The 15,793-nt window shown below is 50.3% G+C and overlaps 2 protein-coding genes across 8 annotated transcripts in view; one reads left to right on the top strand and one right to left on the bottom strand.

Moving 5' to 3' along the window:
* Nucleotides 1-2: 2 nt before the first annotated feature.
* On the bottom strand, nt 3-10,920 carry TSNAXIP1 (translin associated factor X interacting protein 1). 7 transcript variants are annotated; one of them, XM_061387597.1, is made up of 16 exons: nt 10,783-10,920; nt 9,208-9,310; nt 5,746-5,858; nt 5,490-5,613; nt 4,282-4,375; nt 3,525-3,721; nt 2,982-3,117; nt 2,382-2,551; nt 2,151-2,310; nt 1,942-2,072; nt 1,672-1,797; nt 1,363-1,515; nt 1,152-1,261; nt 814-940; nt 614-720; nt 3-404 (listed from the first exon to the last, which is right to left on the bottom strand). In XM_061387597.1, the coding sequence occupies exons 1-16, from the start codon at nt 10,827-10,829 to the stop codon at nt 164-166; spliced, it is 2,139 nt and encodes a 712-aa protein (XP_061243581.1). In that variant the 5' UTR covers nt 10,830-10,920; the 3' UTR covers nt 3-163. The 7 variants fall into 7 exon arrangements, with proteins under 7 accessions (XP_061243581.1, XP_061243582.1, XP_061243583.1 ...); XM_061387598.1 differs by having other exon boundaries at nt 5,490-5,610; XM_061387600.1 differs by having other exon boundaries at nt 318-404; nt 575-720.
* A 282-nt stretch (nt 10,921-11,202) lies between these two features.
* RANBP10 (RAN binding protein 10) overlaps nt 11,203-15,793 on the top strand; it is a 60,887-nt gene continuing 56,296 nt past the window's right edge. The window contains exons 1-2 of the mRNA XM_061387605.1: nt 11,203-11,699; nt 12,508-12,619. Of these exons, the coding sequence (XP_061243589.1) occupies nt 11,312-11,699; nt 12,508-12,619 (500 nt within the window). The 5' untranslated portion in view covers nt 11,203-11,311. The remainder of the gene's footprint in view (nt 11,700-12,507; nt 12,620-15,793) is intronic.

The raw sequence follows: 15,793 nt of genomic DNA, 5'->3' as shown, positions 1-15,793 counted from the left end.
TATGCTGTGTTTTGATGCATTTCCTGGGACAGCCAGGCAGGGACCAAGCCCCTCTCCTTGACTCCCCATCATAACCTAGAGAATAGCATGGGTTAAGACAAAGAATTTTATAACAACAATCAGAGGTTAGCAGCACGGGAGCACTTAGGCTGCCCCAGTGGCCTTAGCTTGCAGGTTCCTGCTCCCGAGGCCCCATACGCCTAATGTCACTCATCTGAAGCTGTTCTAGTGCAGTCTGGAGCTGTGTCACAATGCCTTCTTCCCTTTCCTCATCCTCCTCTGGCATTTCTGTCATGGGGAGCTGGAAGGCCTGCCTCAAATAGTGGTTCAAGGTCTGCTTGTCCAGGTTGGGATCAATGTTCATCAGGGCCTCACGTACCTTGGGTAGGGTCACCTCCTCGTTGCTGTTCCGCAAAGAAAGAGAGAGACAGACCTTGACCCTCTGCTCTTTACCCAGACCCCAAGATGCCCTCTCCTGGGCTTGAGTGTTATGTAAGGCCCAGCAGCAAGCTTGATGCTTAGGGAGACCCAGGGGCTAGAGGTGCTACTTTGTGGGCCAGCCTGCAGGACTTGCCTATGACTGGATGAGCCTGTGGGCCCCAGGATCACTCACAGTTCCAGGCCCAGCTCCTGCTTTAACTCGTTTAAGTATTCATCCTTTTCCACCACGTACTGTTCCCACAGCTTTTGCACAAAGGGCACGCTCTGGCCCTCCTCATCCTGGGAAGGGGCCACAAGGCAGGGTGAAGATACACGGGCTAGTCTAGGCAGAGGCTAGGTCAGGGCTGGGCAAGTTCCTGGGCCCCAACCCACCTCCATAAACAACAGGCGGTAGTCGAGCAAGTCTGCATTGCTGCTGCTGGGATGCCAGCCCCCTGCCTCCATCAACTCCTGGATTCTCTCATCCTTCTTCAAGGGGAAGGTGCTCTTGAGGACAGTACTGTAGGGAGACATGAGGGCCGACAGGCCTGGCAGAGGCCTGCTTACCCATCTTACTGCACCCCTCTGCCAGTCCTACTAGTGCTCAAAAGGGCAGCATGCCTTGAGGTTCTGGCCTTTTCCCACCAGGCTCCCCTTCCCCCTGCACAGCTGGGAACCAGGCCAGAGGGCATGTTGGGCTAGAATTTGGGGTGACCCAACTGGTCTCTCACCTTAACTGCTCCATGGTTAGTAGGCCCTCATTCTGGCTGTCAACGTTTGTCATCTCCTTCAGCAGCTGTGCTATGGTCTGCTTCTGCTTGATGTACACACTCTCTTTCCTCTATGGGAGGAAGCATTGACTATCTCACTGTTTCCTAGAGGAGTAGGGACAGAGCTGGCCTATGCTGGGGACAAAGGGTAGAGAGCCAGGCCCAAGCTTACCTTTCCCATCAAGACTGCATAGAACTGACTCATGACTTCATTGGTATGGAAGAGCTTGATATATTCAAAAATGGTGTAAGCCCAGGCCATGGCATCACCAGGCCCAAAGTGGCGCTCCAGGAAACTGAAGAAGAAATCTGGGAACTTCTCTTTCTGCAGGGTAGGGGGAAGACTGCTTGGTTGGCCCTCCTCCCAGTTCCCTAGCGCTTCGAGGGAATACCGCCCCCTCACCGCCCCGTCCACATCCACCCTCCACCATTGGAGGATTCAGGCAGCCATGCCAGGCTAAAACAGCTGGAGAGATCTGACCTGCTCCTCAGTGATACGTTCCTTCCAGGCATCCTTGAGGAGTTTTACCACTTCCTTCTTGGTTGGCTTCTTGTTCTCCACAATGCCATCAAACCGAAGGAAAGGGGGGATGGATTCCCCATAGCCCTGAAAGGAACTATGTCAGCTTGTCTCTGGGCCCAGCTGTAGCCCCACCAACAGGCAGGGCAAAGCCCCACATTGTTCCCCCAGAACCTGAAGTTTTCTCAGCAGTGAGGCCTGGCTATTCCCCGAGCCCAGGGACTACCCTACCAGACCAGGGAAGAAGTCTTTCTCCCGGAGCAGCCCCTCGCCAATCTCCTCCAGAAGCACGTCCACCAGCTGGTCACTGTTCTTGCCCTCAGCCAGCATGTGCCAGCGATCTCGTCCTCCAGCCACCATATCTGCAGGGGTTGCAGAGAGGGAGCTGGAGTCCAGACCACACACTTGTGCAGTCCCTAGGGCCCAAGGGCCAGCATTACCTTCACACTTGGACCAGTCCGGCCGTGGCGTGGAGGTGCGCTGGATCTCCTGCAGCTCAGAGTAGAACTGGTCCCGCTCCTTCAGTGTGCTCATGTGCAACTGCAGCAGCATCTCGTGCTCCTTGCGGACCTCTTCGTAGTCGTCTCTCAGGCTCTCCAGCTGTGGGCAGGGTGATTGGTCCTTGCTACCCACCTGTGTGGCCCTGCCCTACCCTGTCTGCCCACCAGCACCTGCTCCTGCAGTTCCTTGAGGGTTTTCTCCTGCATTTCAAAGTCCCTCCTGGGCACCACATCTCCAAAGTTGGCCTTCATGGTGTTGAGTTCCATCTGTGTGCGGGTCAGGTCTTGCCGGGCCATCTTCAGAGCCACTGTTAGCTTCACGGGGTCCTCCCCCCAGACGCCTGCCAGGAGGCCCGCCAGCTCGTATCACCCTGGCTCTGGGGCCTGTAGCCCAGGACAGGGTTGAGTGTCCCTCAGGGCACATCCCGGGTCTTCCTGCTCTCCCAGGATGGGAACCACTGAGTCTTTCCATCATGCTACCACTGTAGGACTTTGAGCTTAAATAGAGAAGCCCAAGACGTGGAGTACCAGGCCTGTGCAGCCCTTGGGGAGTCTAGGTTGTCTCAACTGCCAGCAATTGTTTCCTACATAAACAACAAGTCTGTGATTCTCAGGCCAGCTCAGAAGATCCACAGACCCTGGTGGCAGCAGGAACATCTCTCACTGGGAGTGAGCATGGAATGAGCAGGTATCAGGAGCAATGAATACATGGGAGTGAGTGGTGAGAGTCAGACTCCTCTCCAGCAGGGCAGAAACCCACCTCAGGCTTACCTGGGGACTGGGCTAGTGACATGTCTTCCCGCTGGTAGCGTAGCTCATTCAGGTCTGCAATGAGGATCTTTCGGGCATCTCTCTCACTGAGGTAGTGCAGATACTCCTCAGCCAGGTTCTTCCTCAGTTTGGTCACCTGTTGGGGAGATGGCTCTGTGGTCAGGGGCTGTCTCTGGACAGCTCATCACCACAGCGGATGGGTGGGTGCTGGGCGGCCCTACCAGGGCCTGGGGACAGAAAAGGGAGGAAGGAGAGGAGACTGGTTGTTCCTGTCAAAGTGTCGAAGCTTCCACCTGTGGAGAAAGTCTGGCAGCCAAGGAGTAGGACTCTGCTAGCACTGAGGGCCACACTGAGGCAGAGCTGGGCCAAGGAGGAGGGCAGCATGTGGAAGCAGGGTTTGGGATCAGGTGGTGGCTCTGTATGTTATTCCAGGTAGGTTAGAGAGAGCCAGGGGGTCACACCAGTGCCAAAGGCCTCAAGGTCACCCGTGGGGTGGGGTGGCAGGAATTCAGGGAGTTGGGCACCACATTACTCCCTTTTCACCTCAGTCTGCAATGAGATCTTCTCCTCATTCTTCTTGTCAATGAGTTTTAGCAAATTCATCTTCTCTTTCTTCAGCATGGAGATTTCATCTCTCTCCTCAGCCCTCATGGCCAGGATCCTCTCGTTGCAGTTCTCATTCACAGTGATCAGCTTGGCCTTCAGGGGCTCCAGAGCCCGAATTTTTTCCCTCTGGTGGGCTAAGCAGGGACAGGTAGGGGAGGCCCTTTGGGGCCATGGAAGACAAACAGCCAGCAGACACTGATCTGAGGTCACAGTGAGCAACTACGTCCCTTGCAAACTCAAGTCTATACTCCCATTCAAAGAAGTCTATACTCCCTGCTTAAGAACTTCCTGCACTTGCTTTTCAACCAGGGCAGAGTCCAGATGAGGACCGGGGTCTCACCTCTGCGCCTCCCCTGTACAGTTTTTAGTTATGCAGCTGTGCCATGCCCAGCACCTCCTGAGCCTGGGGAGGGAAGCCCCCTCACTTCCCTGAACTACACACTCCCTTCTGGGCTTCAGTCTCAATAGAAAAGATGCTCTGCTTCCTACAGATACCGCCCCACCATGCTACCAAGAATGGGCAGTAGTCAGTTGCCCTGGGGTGCCCTATCATGGAAGAGTGTAAGCAAGAAGGCTTGGTGACCTCAAAGCCCAGTTTGTAGGTACCCCAGACCCCTGCAGAACCCAGAAGATCAAAATAGGATCTTCTGTGCCTCTTCCAGGCTGGGCCCAGGCAGAGAGGCTGCAGTCTTACCCAGCATCACCTCATATGCATTCTTGATGGAGGACAGCAATGGCTTGTATGTTTTGAAGTCCTCTATGAAGAATTCAAAGATCTCTCTGTAAGGCTGGCAAGAAAAGGGAAACTGTCATCTCCTGGCCTATAGCTGCCACCCTCAGTGGGACCTAAGTGTTTCTTTGCTCAACTTAGAAGGGTTGTAGTGTGAAGCTGCCAGTCAATTCACATTCAAATAAATGCCACAGGCACCCTAGGGTCTCGCACAGTCCAGGAGCTGAGTCCATCCCTCTAAACTGCTCTCTGGAGACCTGGCAGGCAACCTGGGTCAGGGCCTCCCCCTCTCTACCTGTGCCCCCTCTCTGGCTCTCCAGACAGCTGGCCTCCTCCATTCACTGAGCTTCAGCTGGCCTCTCACCAACACCCCTCCCTGTTTACAGCACTTTAGGCTCTAACCTTACATTCCAAACTCCAATGAGACATGTGCTTTCCTGTCCTACCTGGACACACCGGAAGCTTTTGGAAGCAACATTGTCTACTGGAATGAGCACAGACTCCTGAACCCACCCTGAGTTTGAGTCCTAGCTCCACTGCTGTGAAGCTGGATGCCCTCTCAGCTTCTGCTTCCTTGTTAGCGAGGTTCCTTTTAGCTCATGAGGCCATATCTAGGCCCCATCCAGAGCTTGCACACAGATGGTGCTCAGCAAATGCTTGTGGCAGTGACTAAGTCAGAATTGTGGGGTTCCCCATCATCATTTCCGTTTGAGCAGGAATTGGGTGATTACTTCCCTGATATGCATCGGAATCTAGGTTACATCCAGATTTCTTTCTGTCTTGGCTAAGTTCCTCAAGCTTGGGGCTGGTGTGACTGGGCTGGTGGACATTTTATGACCCCTGCTTGCCCAACTGTCAGGCTTCAGGCTCCATTCACTGATATCGAATGACCCAAGGTGGGTGCTGGGGATCACAGAAGGGACTGGAGACTGTATCCAGGCCACTTACTCAGGTCAAGAAGCCCAAGCCTCAGGAGAGTTTTGGTTCCACCCTGGTCGCTTTGCTTGCTCACTGGCTTTGTCATAGAACCTGTTTCTCTTACCAGGAATGGGGAACCCAAAAGAGCTGGGGAAGGCTGGTCTCTGCAGAAAATCTGAAGTGCCCAGTCCCGGTGAGTAAGGTTCCTTGGCAGCCCTGCCCCTGCCTCCCCGCAGGGGTTCTGTGGTTCTGACCTGCAGCCTTAATTCCTGGGCAGAATCTGTGCTTAGGTCCAGCAGGAGGAGCTCCTTGCGCAGGTAGTTCTCAAGCTGCTCCAGGTACCTCGGCTTGGTTGTGCCCAGGGGCTGCTGCAAGCTACTGCAGGGGGTGGTGAGCTGAGATGCCATGGACACCCTGCCGGACCCTCATGCCCCACAGGTCTGTGGCAGCACACATCCCTGTACTGTTTCTGGGCCCAGTCTGTCCACCATCAGGCTGACCCTGGCTTACCCTGCCCGCTTCCGGTAGTCATCTGAACAGGGCTTTCGATTATGCAGAATGGTCTGGTCACTGATGTATCTGGGCCATGGGGACAGGTGGCCACCAATGGAGAAGGAACCAGACTATAAGAAGGGACAGGTGGGGTTACCATGACAACATTGCTCCCCTTCCTGATGTTCTTTTCCAGGCTTCTCCTTCTACTCCTGGGTCTTTCCTCCCCCACACATGTCTTAATATGGTTCACAATTAAGACTGTGGTCCTTATGGGAATTCCCTGGTGGTCCAGTGCTTAGGACTCCACACTTCCACTGCCTGGGTAGCACCAATACCTCAGGGAAACAGCAACACTTTTGAAGAGCTATGAACGGGCCTATGCCCATGGAGAGCAGGCCAGCTGAGGCTGAGGTCTGGGCTGGCCACTGCAGAGGGCACAGAGGTGAGGTGGCAGGTCCCCAAAGCCTTACTTATGACTATGAAAAAAGTCAGAAAACTCCCTACGTATCTAAAAATAGAAGACTATTGTGCAGCCATGAAATATTTACAAAGAGGCTTAACATGGGTTATAGCAAGGGTTAAGTAAAGCCTGAAATTAGGGAATAAGCACAACCAGGTAAGATGAAAAACCAGAAAAGAAGGAAGAAATAACCCAAAAGAATATCAGCAGTTATTCTGTAATGATAGGCCATTGGGTGCTTTTGTATCTATAATTGTGTATTTTTCAAAATTTTCTACAATGCATAAATTACTTTGAAATAAAAAAAAACATTGAATTATTGAATTCAATATTAAAGCCTGCTCTGTGGCCCTGAGCCCAGCTTCCAGGTTCTTCTGGGATGGAGGCCAGGCCTACCTCCCATGTCCCACATATCCAGGTTCTAGGAGTCCTTCCAGACTAATGATAGCTGGCTCCTGACCCTCTTAGGGTGGAAATTGCCCCTGTCTCCTTGGGCTCTTCTTTGCATTCTTAGTTCTACCTATTTTATCTCAATCTTGCAATCATCCATTCTTTCCCGAAATATTTTGGAAAGTACATAGTAAGTCTTGTTGCTAGGTCTCAGGGAGGACTCCAGCCTCTGGGAGTTTGGGTTGACCTATCTCTGTACTTCCAGAATTGATGGCATCACACTTCATACTCTTCATAGTCTTTTTTGCCCCTTAATTCCAGTATGGTTGATTTACAGTGTTGTGTTAACACTCTTCATAGTCTTAAGTAGCATTTAGCAAGTATTGTGGAATAAATATTTAGGGAAGCATGATTTAGTTGGATGCATGATATAATAAAAACAGAAACGCTACTTATTGGGTGTATATGTTCACACATGCTTTGCCAGGGTCAAGAATGCTCCAGGTTGGCTATTCATATTTAGGATCTCAGGGGTTCTCCCTGATTCTCTTTTCAATCCCAACACCCACTCTTTCCCATCATCACACCCCCATCTTCTCTCAGAAACAAGAGTAGAGTCTTGCTTACCACTGTATCACCAATGCCTGACACACAGTGGAAATCAACAAATATTTGTTGAATAAATAAAAACATAGCATGGGAGGGGGAAGAGATGATGAAACAGAATTGTGAAGAGTTTAAAGCTCAAAGAAAATGTGGTACATATATACATAGTGGAATACTACCCAGCCATAAAAAAGAATGAAATAATGCCATTTGTAGCAATGTGGATGGACCTAGAGAGTATCATATTAATGAAGCAAGTCAGAGAAAGCTAAATATAATATCAATTACATGTGGAATCTAAAATAATTATACAAGTTAACTTATTTACAAAACATAGACTCACATAGAAAACAAACTTAGTTACCAAAGGGGATAGCCGAGTGGGCATGCGGGAGATAAATTAGGATTTGGGGATTAACATATACACACTACTATATATAAAATTGGTAAACAACAGGACCTACTGTATAGCACAGGGAAATATACTCAATATCTTGTCCTACTAACCTATAAGGTAATAATTACTATATAATTGTAATAATAACCTATAATGGAAAAGAACCTGAAAAAGAATATATGTATAATGGAATCACTTTTCTGTACACTTGAAACTAACACATTGTAAAGTAACCATACTTCAACAAAAAAGAACAGAAAATATAAGAGTAACAAAGAGAGACCAGCCTTGAAAATTCCCTGAGAAGACAAAACCAGTTTAGTCATAGAAATAAAGCTTAATTTAGCTTATTTTGGGAGACTTAAAAAATAAAAGAGGCCAGATCTCGCGTTCTGTCTGCCGTTTCTGTCAAGAGAAGACGGAGTTACCCTATTTTGTTTTCCTGGCATACGCTGCTTTCTTGGTCTGGTTATCAAACAGCCGTAAGCGGGTGGCTGGAAGGCGGTGTTCCCGTGAGCTGTGCTCTCTGCTTCCCCCTGCAGGTGAAAACGGGAAGGGCGGCCCCGGGGGTCGGAGGGACTGCAGGAGAGTGCAACGCCCCCTGGTGGTTAAGTACGGTATCACTGCCGACCAGCAAAATAAAGGGAGTGAGAGCCGGGTCCCACTTCCACTGAATAGCTGGCAGCCCCAAGTAATCAGGATCGTGCGGTAATGAGGCTGCGCTTGGTCTCCGCTTAGAGTCCACACTACCCCTTTCTCGCCCTGATATCAGGTTTTTGATGTTTGAAGTCCCCAGCCTCACAAAGGGTACAGATCATGTTCCCATCTTCTACATAAGATACACTCACCTAAGTGTGTGTTGGAAAACTACCACAGCCCACAATTCTCCACGGTGAGCTGGACTTACAAGTTTGCTCAAATGTGTTTTTTTCACCTGTGATTTTTGGACAATGGCTGTTTGGTGATTAAATAGTAGTAACAATCTTATGATAATATCAACAAAACTCCTAAATCTTAACTTAGCATTTTTTTAAATTTGTGGGGAGAATCAGCAATGGCACTCATTCCCCACTGCAGTGAAAGTGTAGAGTCCTAACCACTGGACTGCCAGGGAATTCCCCAGCATTCATTTCTATATAAAAACTTCAAAGAACAGGAATGGAGGGAGAGACTGTCCTGAGACTGATAGAGTTCCTACTTCCAGTGCAGAGCCAACAACACAATGGATGAACATTCTTTGCTACTGCCTTCACACACTTACTCACAGCAGTTATGGCACACATTATAGCAGCCACTCAAGTGCTACATCAGGCACTAGGGCTGTAAAGACAAAAAAGATACAGTCATTGTTCTAAAAGACCCTGACAGATCTGGTGGGACCGTCCCAGCACCACGCACAACGCCTGGCACATGATCGGCTGGATGAAGAAATGAGGTCCACTCCAGAATGCTGTGTTGCAAGAGAAGATTATCTGTGGGCAGGGGCTGGTCTGGGAAGGCTTTTCAGGTGAGGTGTGGCAAGTGTGCATGCTCCCACCCCAGAGGCTGGTGGGCCTGGCCTCTGACCCACACACCCCTGACTGGGGATCAAAATTTGGAGATCCCACAGGACATTGCCACTAACCAGCAGTGTCTTCCGTTTCTGAGAAAGCTTGCGTTTCTGGGTATTCTTGGTTTCTGTGAAGAGGGAATCATCTATGGACACTCCTAAAGGCCGCAGGTGTGCTCTGCACAGAGAAGGAGAAGGAAGGGGTGGGTGACAGAGCCTTGAGTGGGGAGTGCACTTCCACCCTTCCCAGAACCACAAGACATGGCCTCCTCTCTCCTCCAAGCCAGGTTCTGGGTCTTCCCAGTGCTGCCTCCAGATTCCCAGAGGTGCTGTCAACAAGCTCCGGATTCTGGGCTCAAAGTATTTTCCCACATTCTCCTCATCACTGGAATCTCATGTACTCCTGCAGTGGTATAACACGCCTTACCAGGAACCCATAAAACCATGCAGGCCTACACTTCCTTCAGCATTCATCTGTGGTTCTAATGATCATTGTATGTACATTACCAGCACATTCTAGGGGTGTGATACCAAAGGCAGGTGCTATAGGACAAGAAGTACAGAGTCTGGAGTCAAGAGTCAGGGTGAGAGTCTTGAACTTCTACTTACTAGTTAATAGGACCCAGAGGCTGACATCTATCTTCTAACAGGAACCCTCTTGGGCATGTAATTTAACTTTGCTCAGCCCAGTTTCCTTACAAGAAGATGGAGACAATTCTTTCTTTTTTTCTAACACATAATCCTCTGAGGAGTTCTAGTGTTTTATTTTTAAAATATTTATTTTAAAATTTTATTTTTTTATAAATTTATTTATAAATCTTATTTTTTAAAAAAATATTTATTTGGCTGTGGCTTTTCTGGCTATAGGAGCTTGTTATCATATTTGCAGTGTCCAGATGCTGCACCTGTGAATACAGGCAGGAGCTACCTTGAGGCTACGGGATGTTCTTGGGCTGCTTACAGATGCTTTTTTTATCTTCAGCCAGCGGGTAAAGAGGCTCTTTATCCTGTGGCTAAGAGTGCAAATCTAGAGACTCACATGGCTGAGATCAAATACCAGCTCCATGACTTATAAACATGTCTAAAACACATGATCTCTTCAGATTTCTATTTCTTTGTTTGTAAAATGATGATATTACCACCTCATAGAGTTGCTGTGAGGGTTAAATATGGTGTATGGAGCACTTGACACTTAATGCACGCTCAACACGAAAAAGCTAGCTGTTGCTAATGATAAAGTGCGCCTCCCCTTTTACTGGGCTTCCCCTGTGGCTCAGCTGGTAAAGAATGCGCGTGCAATGCGGAAGACCTGGGTTGGACCCCTGGGTTGGGAAGATCCCCTGGAGAAAGGGAAGGCTACCCACTCCAGTATTCTGGCCTGGAGAATTCCATGGACTATACAGTCCATGGGGTCGCAAAGAGTCGGACACGACTGAGTGACTTTCACTTTCACTTTCCCCTTTTACCAGAATGTAACCACCTTCCTGGGCCGACAAATCATCTGAGATTGTTTCTGTATCACTGTTCCAGTGGGGCTGGAGCCCCAGACCAATAGACAGAGGCAGGAGGTGCAGAGGTCTGAAGCAGGTACCCTTTCTCTTTCTGGAATTACTCAAGGCCTCCTCTCCGGCCTCAGACCGCCAAGCCTACCTCGACGTGGTGGGGAAGTTGAGGGGTTGCGAGTTCGGGGAATCCATGACCCTAGGGCAGCCGGGCAGCCGGGCAGCCGGGCAGCCCGCACCCGCGGCCTGGGAAGCTCCGGTAGTGTACAGTCCGTCACCATGGCGACCAGATCCCAGCAGCCCATCGGCGGGGGCAGGATCAGGATTGTGTCACGCCCCCGAATCCGGCTCCCGCGCGCCGGGAGGAAAGCCAAGCAGCAAAGGTGTACTCGGACGGGGAATAGGGACTGAAGGTCTCCTCAGAGTCAGTCATTACAGCGGCTATGACCCTAGCGACCAGAGCTGAGGCTGGGGCATAAACAGCGGCCATGGGGGAGGGAGGTGAACTGAGAGGCCGCAGCAGCGTTGCCAGCGGGAACTGTAGTTTTCGGTGTCTCAATGTCTTAGCTGAGCAGGCTTATGGCCGAGCATGTTTGTACTACATCTCCCAGAGATCCTCACCAGCCTGAGCTAGTCCGCCCCTGGAGAACTCTGCATTATGGGAAGTGGAGTCCGAAATGTGTCGAGGCGTGGCGGGGTCCAAAGCGAGTTGCAGGACTGGGACTCGGTTTCCCTGCGGCCCGGGTTGGCTCTCTGGTCATTGGCTGAGCGGGGCGGATCTTGTCTTGCTCTTCCCCGCCCCCAGTGACACAATAGCAGCTCCCTCCAAGATGGCGGCGGCGACGGCGGACCCGGGAGCTGGGAGCCCTCAGGTTGGAGACTCCTCCGGCGGGGCCACTGGGTGCGGGCTGCCGTCCCCAGGGGAGCAGGAACTGAGCCGGCGCTTGCAGCGCCTGTATCCTGCGGTCAACCAGCACGAGACGCCGCTGCCGCGCTCCTGGAGCCCCAAGGACAAGTACAACTACATCGGCCTCTCCCAGGGCAACCTCCGCGTCCACTATAAAGGTATCGGTCTTCTGGCCGAGGGGAGGAAAAGGCCAGACTGTCCACAGGGTAGCTGTGCTGCCCAGCCGGTGCTGCATCATGTCCCTTCCCCAGCTTGGGTGCTCTGGGTTGGGCCTTAGCTCCTGTAGGGTGTCTAGGGTGGTGGAGCTGACCAGGCCAGTAATTGACTGCCTTGTCTGTTCTGCCCTGAGACACCCGGTGTCAGGAGAACCGCAACAGATGTCCACACCACCTGTTGGGTGATTGGCGTGGACCTTCTTCCCAGGGCCTTCCTGCTTGTCCTGAGGTAGCTCCAGGGACTCTAGCTGAGCCCTTTACCACTGCTTAGTTTCAAAAGTGTCTGAAGAAAAGGGTGGTCACATCCCCTCCATCAACCAGAGGTCCATGAGCTTGCCCACCTGCCAGATAGGCAGGTTCCATCCCAGACAGGGCCTGAGGTTCTGCCCCAAATCGTGGGGGCATCTTCCAGGGCTGCCTCTCCCTCCCCTATTCTTCCAAGTGGGCTGCCTGTGTCTTGAGGAGTCTGCCAGCAGCACTAGGAAATCTCTCATGTAGGCACCCACATTGCAGGTACCCTCCTGTGGTTTCTGTGGTGGACAGAGTCCCAGGCAGGGCTGCTGTGCTTAGCAGGAGGTGAACCAAAGGTGGGAGGTTTATGTATTTGCTTAGTTGTTGTCTGATTATTTCTTGGACTCTGCAAGGGCTTCCTCTGGCCGTGAAGGGGTAAAGTTGCCGTGGAGCAGAGAGGAATGAGGCTTCCATTTGTATCTCCCTCTGCTGAAATTTCTTCCTTGTCCTCTTCTATTAGGTCATGGCAAAAATCACAAAGATGCGGCGTCAGTGCGTGCCACCCATCCCATACCTGCTGCCTGTGGCATTTATTACTTTGAGGTGAAGATTGTCAGCAAAGGAAGAGATGGGTAAGCCCCTCCTGACCACCTTGCCCCCAACACTGATCTGTTCCCTGGGTCAGAGTTTGAGGTCTCCTGGTTGACGCTTGTGCCTGTATGAGCTGCTGAGCTGCATGGGTCTGAGCTGCGAAGGGTTGAGTAGTGGGTGCCTGTTACCCGGCTGTGGTCATGAACTGGTCTAAGCAGTAGCTTTTGATGGCAAGTAGGTACATTTTGTAGAAGAGGGGCTTCTCTTTGGTGATGATGTAATGACTGTTTCCCTCACAAGTCAGGGAAACGAGTAACAAGTTTACATTAACAGTTGAGCGTCCAGAATGAAGTTCCTCCACGTTGTGTGATGTTTGTCACTTCCCTCCTTTCACGCTGTTGCTGTATTCAAGGTTCCTTTTTATGGCATTTAGTCATGTAGAGGCCCCTGGGGGCTTCAAAGAGATAGTAGAGTCTTTGCAGCATTCATCAAAGCTGTGGCAACCACTGGCCTGTCATCTTAGGGTAAACAGCATGGACATGGTCAGAATCAGGTGACTTTGCTACTCATAAACTTGTTTTTCAGTCCAGTGACTTGAACACCAGTTGGACCAGCTTTAGGAAGGTCCTCATTAAAGTCAGCACTGGGGAGGCTCCCTAGTTTAGGGTGATCTAAGCAGATATAGGAAATCAGAGGGGAAATTTTTCATTTCTCTTCCTTTTCTTCTCCTAGTTTGCCTCTTTTTTTTTTTTCTGGTGATTATCACAAAGCAGGTGTTTAAGTTACGAAATAAAATGATTTTAGCTGGCTTGGAAAGATTTTCCTCATCAAACCTTAGGTCTGGTTTGGGTGGTTTGCCAACCCCACCAGTGATCTTTGTTTCTACCCTGAATGTGTGTTTTTGAGCATTCAGAGTACTTCCTTTCTCAAGGGACAGTCCCCCTTGTGGTACATGCAAAATGCACGGCCAGGGGGCTTTGCTAGGGGCAGGACTGCTGGAGTTGGAGCTTTGTCTGCTTCCTCGGTGAAGTTGTAACATCCCTGTCTGGGAGGGCTCTGTGGTTGTGGGTAGTAACAGGGCTTCCATCTGCTTGTCTGTCCTCTGGGGAGCTAGGCCAGCATCTGAGCTACCTTTAATCCCAGAATTCTGTGAAATTCTGACCGTGGCGAGCTATTACATCTTTTACTTTTATCTCCATGTAGTGAATTTACAGATAGGAAGTTTATATTATCGGAGCTCTTTATTTATTTATTTTAAAATATATTTCTTTATTTGGCTGTGCCAGGTCTTACGTGGCATGTGGGACCTTAGCCCCCCAACCCGGGATTGAATGCAGGTCCACCTGCATTGGGAGCGTGGAATCTTCGTCACTGGACCACCCGGGAAGTCCCTATCGGTGCCCTTTAGAGACCCTGGTTCAATTCCTGGGTCGGGAAGGTCCACTGCAGAAAGGATAGACTCCCCACTCCAGTATTCTTGGGCTTCCCTTGTGGCTCAGCTGTTAGAGAAGCTGCCTGCAATGCAGAAGACCTGGGTTCAATCCCTGGGTTGGAAAGATCCCCTGGAGAAGGGAAAGGCTACCCACTCCAGTATTCTGGCCTGAAGAATTCCATGGATTATATAGTCCATGGGGTTGCAAAGAGTTGGACATGACTGAACGATTTTCACTTTGAACCTTCTATTTTCCCTTTCCACTGTCTGATAAAAGCACATACATTTAATGTGCTTGAACTCACATGAATAAGAATGGCCTCTTAAGATGAAACAAACACGGCAAAAATAGTTGCAGTGTAGACTGAAACGTTGGTGTTTCAGTCTTACACTGCCAAAGAAGTGGATTGGCACGTCCTAACCTTGTAGGCAGGAAAATGGATCATTTTGGATAACAGCTGAGCTAGTAAAAGGAGAGAATAGTTTTTCAGAAGGGGAGTGTTTAAATGCAGAGACCCGATTTCCTTCACCTGGCTTTTAACCTTTCAGTTATAAGTGGATCTTGCTGTAAAAGACCCCGTGTCTTGCTAGATTGTCATACTGTTGGTGTTGCCTGCAAATCCTCAGAAAGTTGAACATCTTCTCCCAGCTTTCCCAGCAGTTTTACATGTGGTAAATATAGCTGTGAGGTTGACCTGGAAACCTCAGTTATAGAAAGGTCGCGAGTCACGTATGCTTGTGGTGGCCTGCTTTAGTTGACCGCTTTCAGAGGAAAGGTGTACGAATGTCTCCTATGGCCTCTTTATGGAATTACTGAAAGCCGTCTCATGGCTAGGATATAGCCAGATGGGCCAGCTGTGGTTTTGAGGAGGCCAGGGGCTGTTCCAGGGCAGACAGTCATCAGCTTGTTTCCTGTTTGCCGTCAGTGTTGAAGGTGTGTTTCTGACCTGGATTTGGTCCACAACCCAGGTGTTAACCGGTTGTGTAGCTTTCCTGTATTATCTAGTTCCATCTTCATGCATCTCTGGAAAGTGGCTGGAGTGAATGATGATGTACCTGTTTCATGGGTGAGCCCTGAGCCCAAGGGATGTTTGGCGACCTACCCTGGCCACAGGGCTTAGGGCGTGCAGTGGAGTAGCCTAACTTGTCAGTGCCTTCACCTGATCCCAGACACGTGCGTCCACGCCGCTGTCACCTTTCCCTGTTGCATTCTTCCCCTGGGTGGAGAGAATGTCCAGTCGGAATCTTAGGAGGTCCTAGTGTTCTTAGAGAGCCAAAAGGTGCTTAGTGCTGATTGGGACCAGAGAAGTGTGGCATGCGGTGGACTGGGCTTGGTTGACTTAACATTCTGCTGAATCTGTAGACCTGTTTTTCTGCAGATTTGGGGACAGGCCTCCTTTTTAAAAGGTGTTGATGAACCGAGTCATCAGTGTCACTGTTTTCCAGAAAGGCCTTTGTTCTGAAGATGTCTTTTGTAGAAGAATACACTAAGCGTGTCTGATTGCCTTATGGCTCAGACAGTAAAGAATCTGCCTGCAATGCGGGAGACCCAGGTCTGATCCCTGGGTCGGGATTCCAGGGGTTGGGAAGATGGCCTGGAGAAGGAAATGACAATCTACTCCAGTATTCTTGCCTAGAGAGTTCCATGGAGAGAGGGGCCTGGCGGGCTGCAGTCCACAGGGTCACAAAGAGTCAGAGGTGACTTTGACTTTCAAGCGTGTCCAGTTAGAAAGATTTCATTTCAAGGGTTATATTGATTCGTACCTGCTATGTGCCAAGTGCA

This window comes from Bos javanicus, chromosome 18, assembly GCF_032452875.1.
Source record: "Bos javanicus breed banteng chromosome 18, ARS-OSU_banteng_1.0, whole genome shotgun sequence".
Taxonomy (NCBI): Eukaryota; Metazoa; Chordata; class Mammalia; order Artiodactyla; family Bovidae; genus Bos; species Bos javanicus.
Note: the sequence above shows the minus strand (reverse complement) of the source record. Positions and strands in the feature narration are given on the sequence as shown.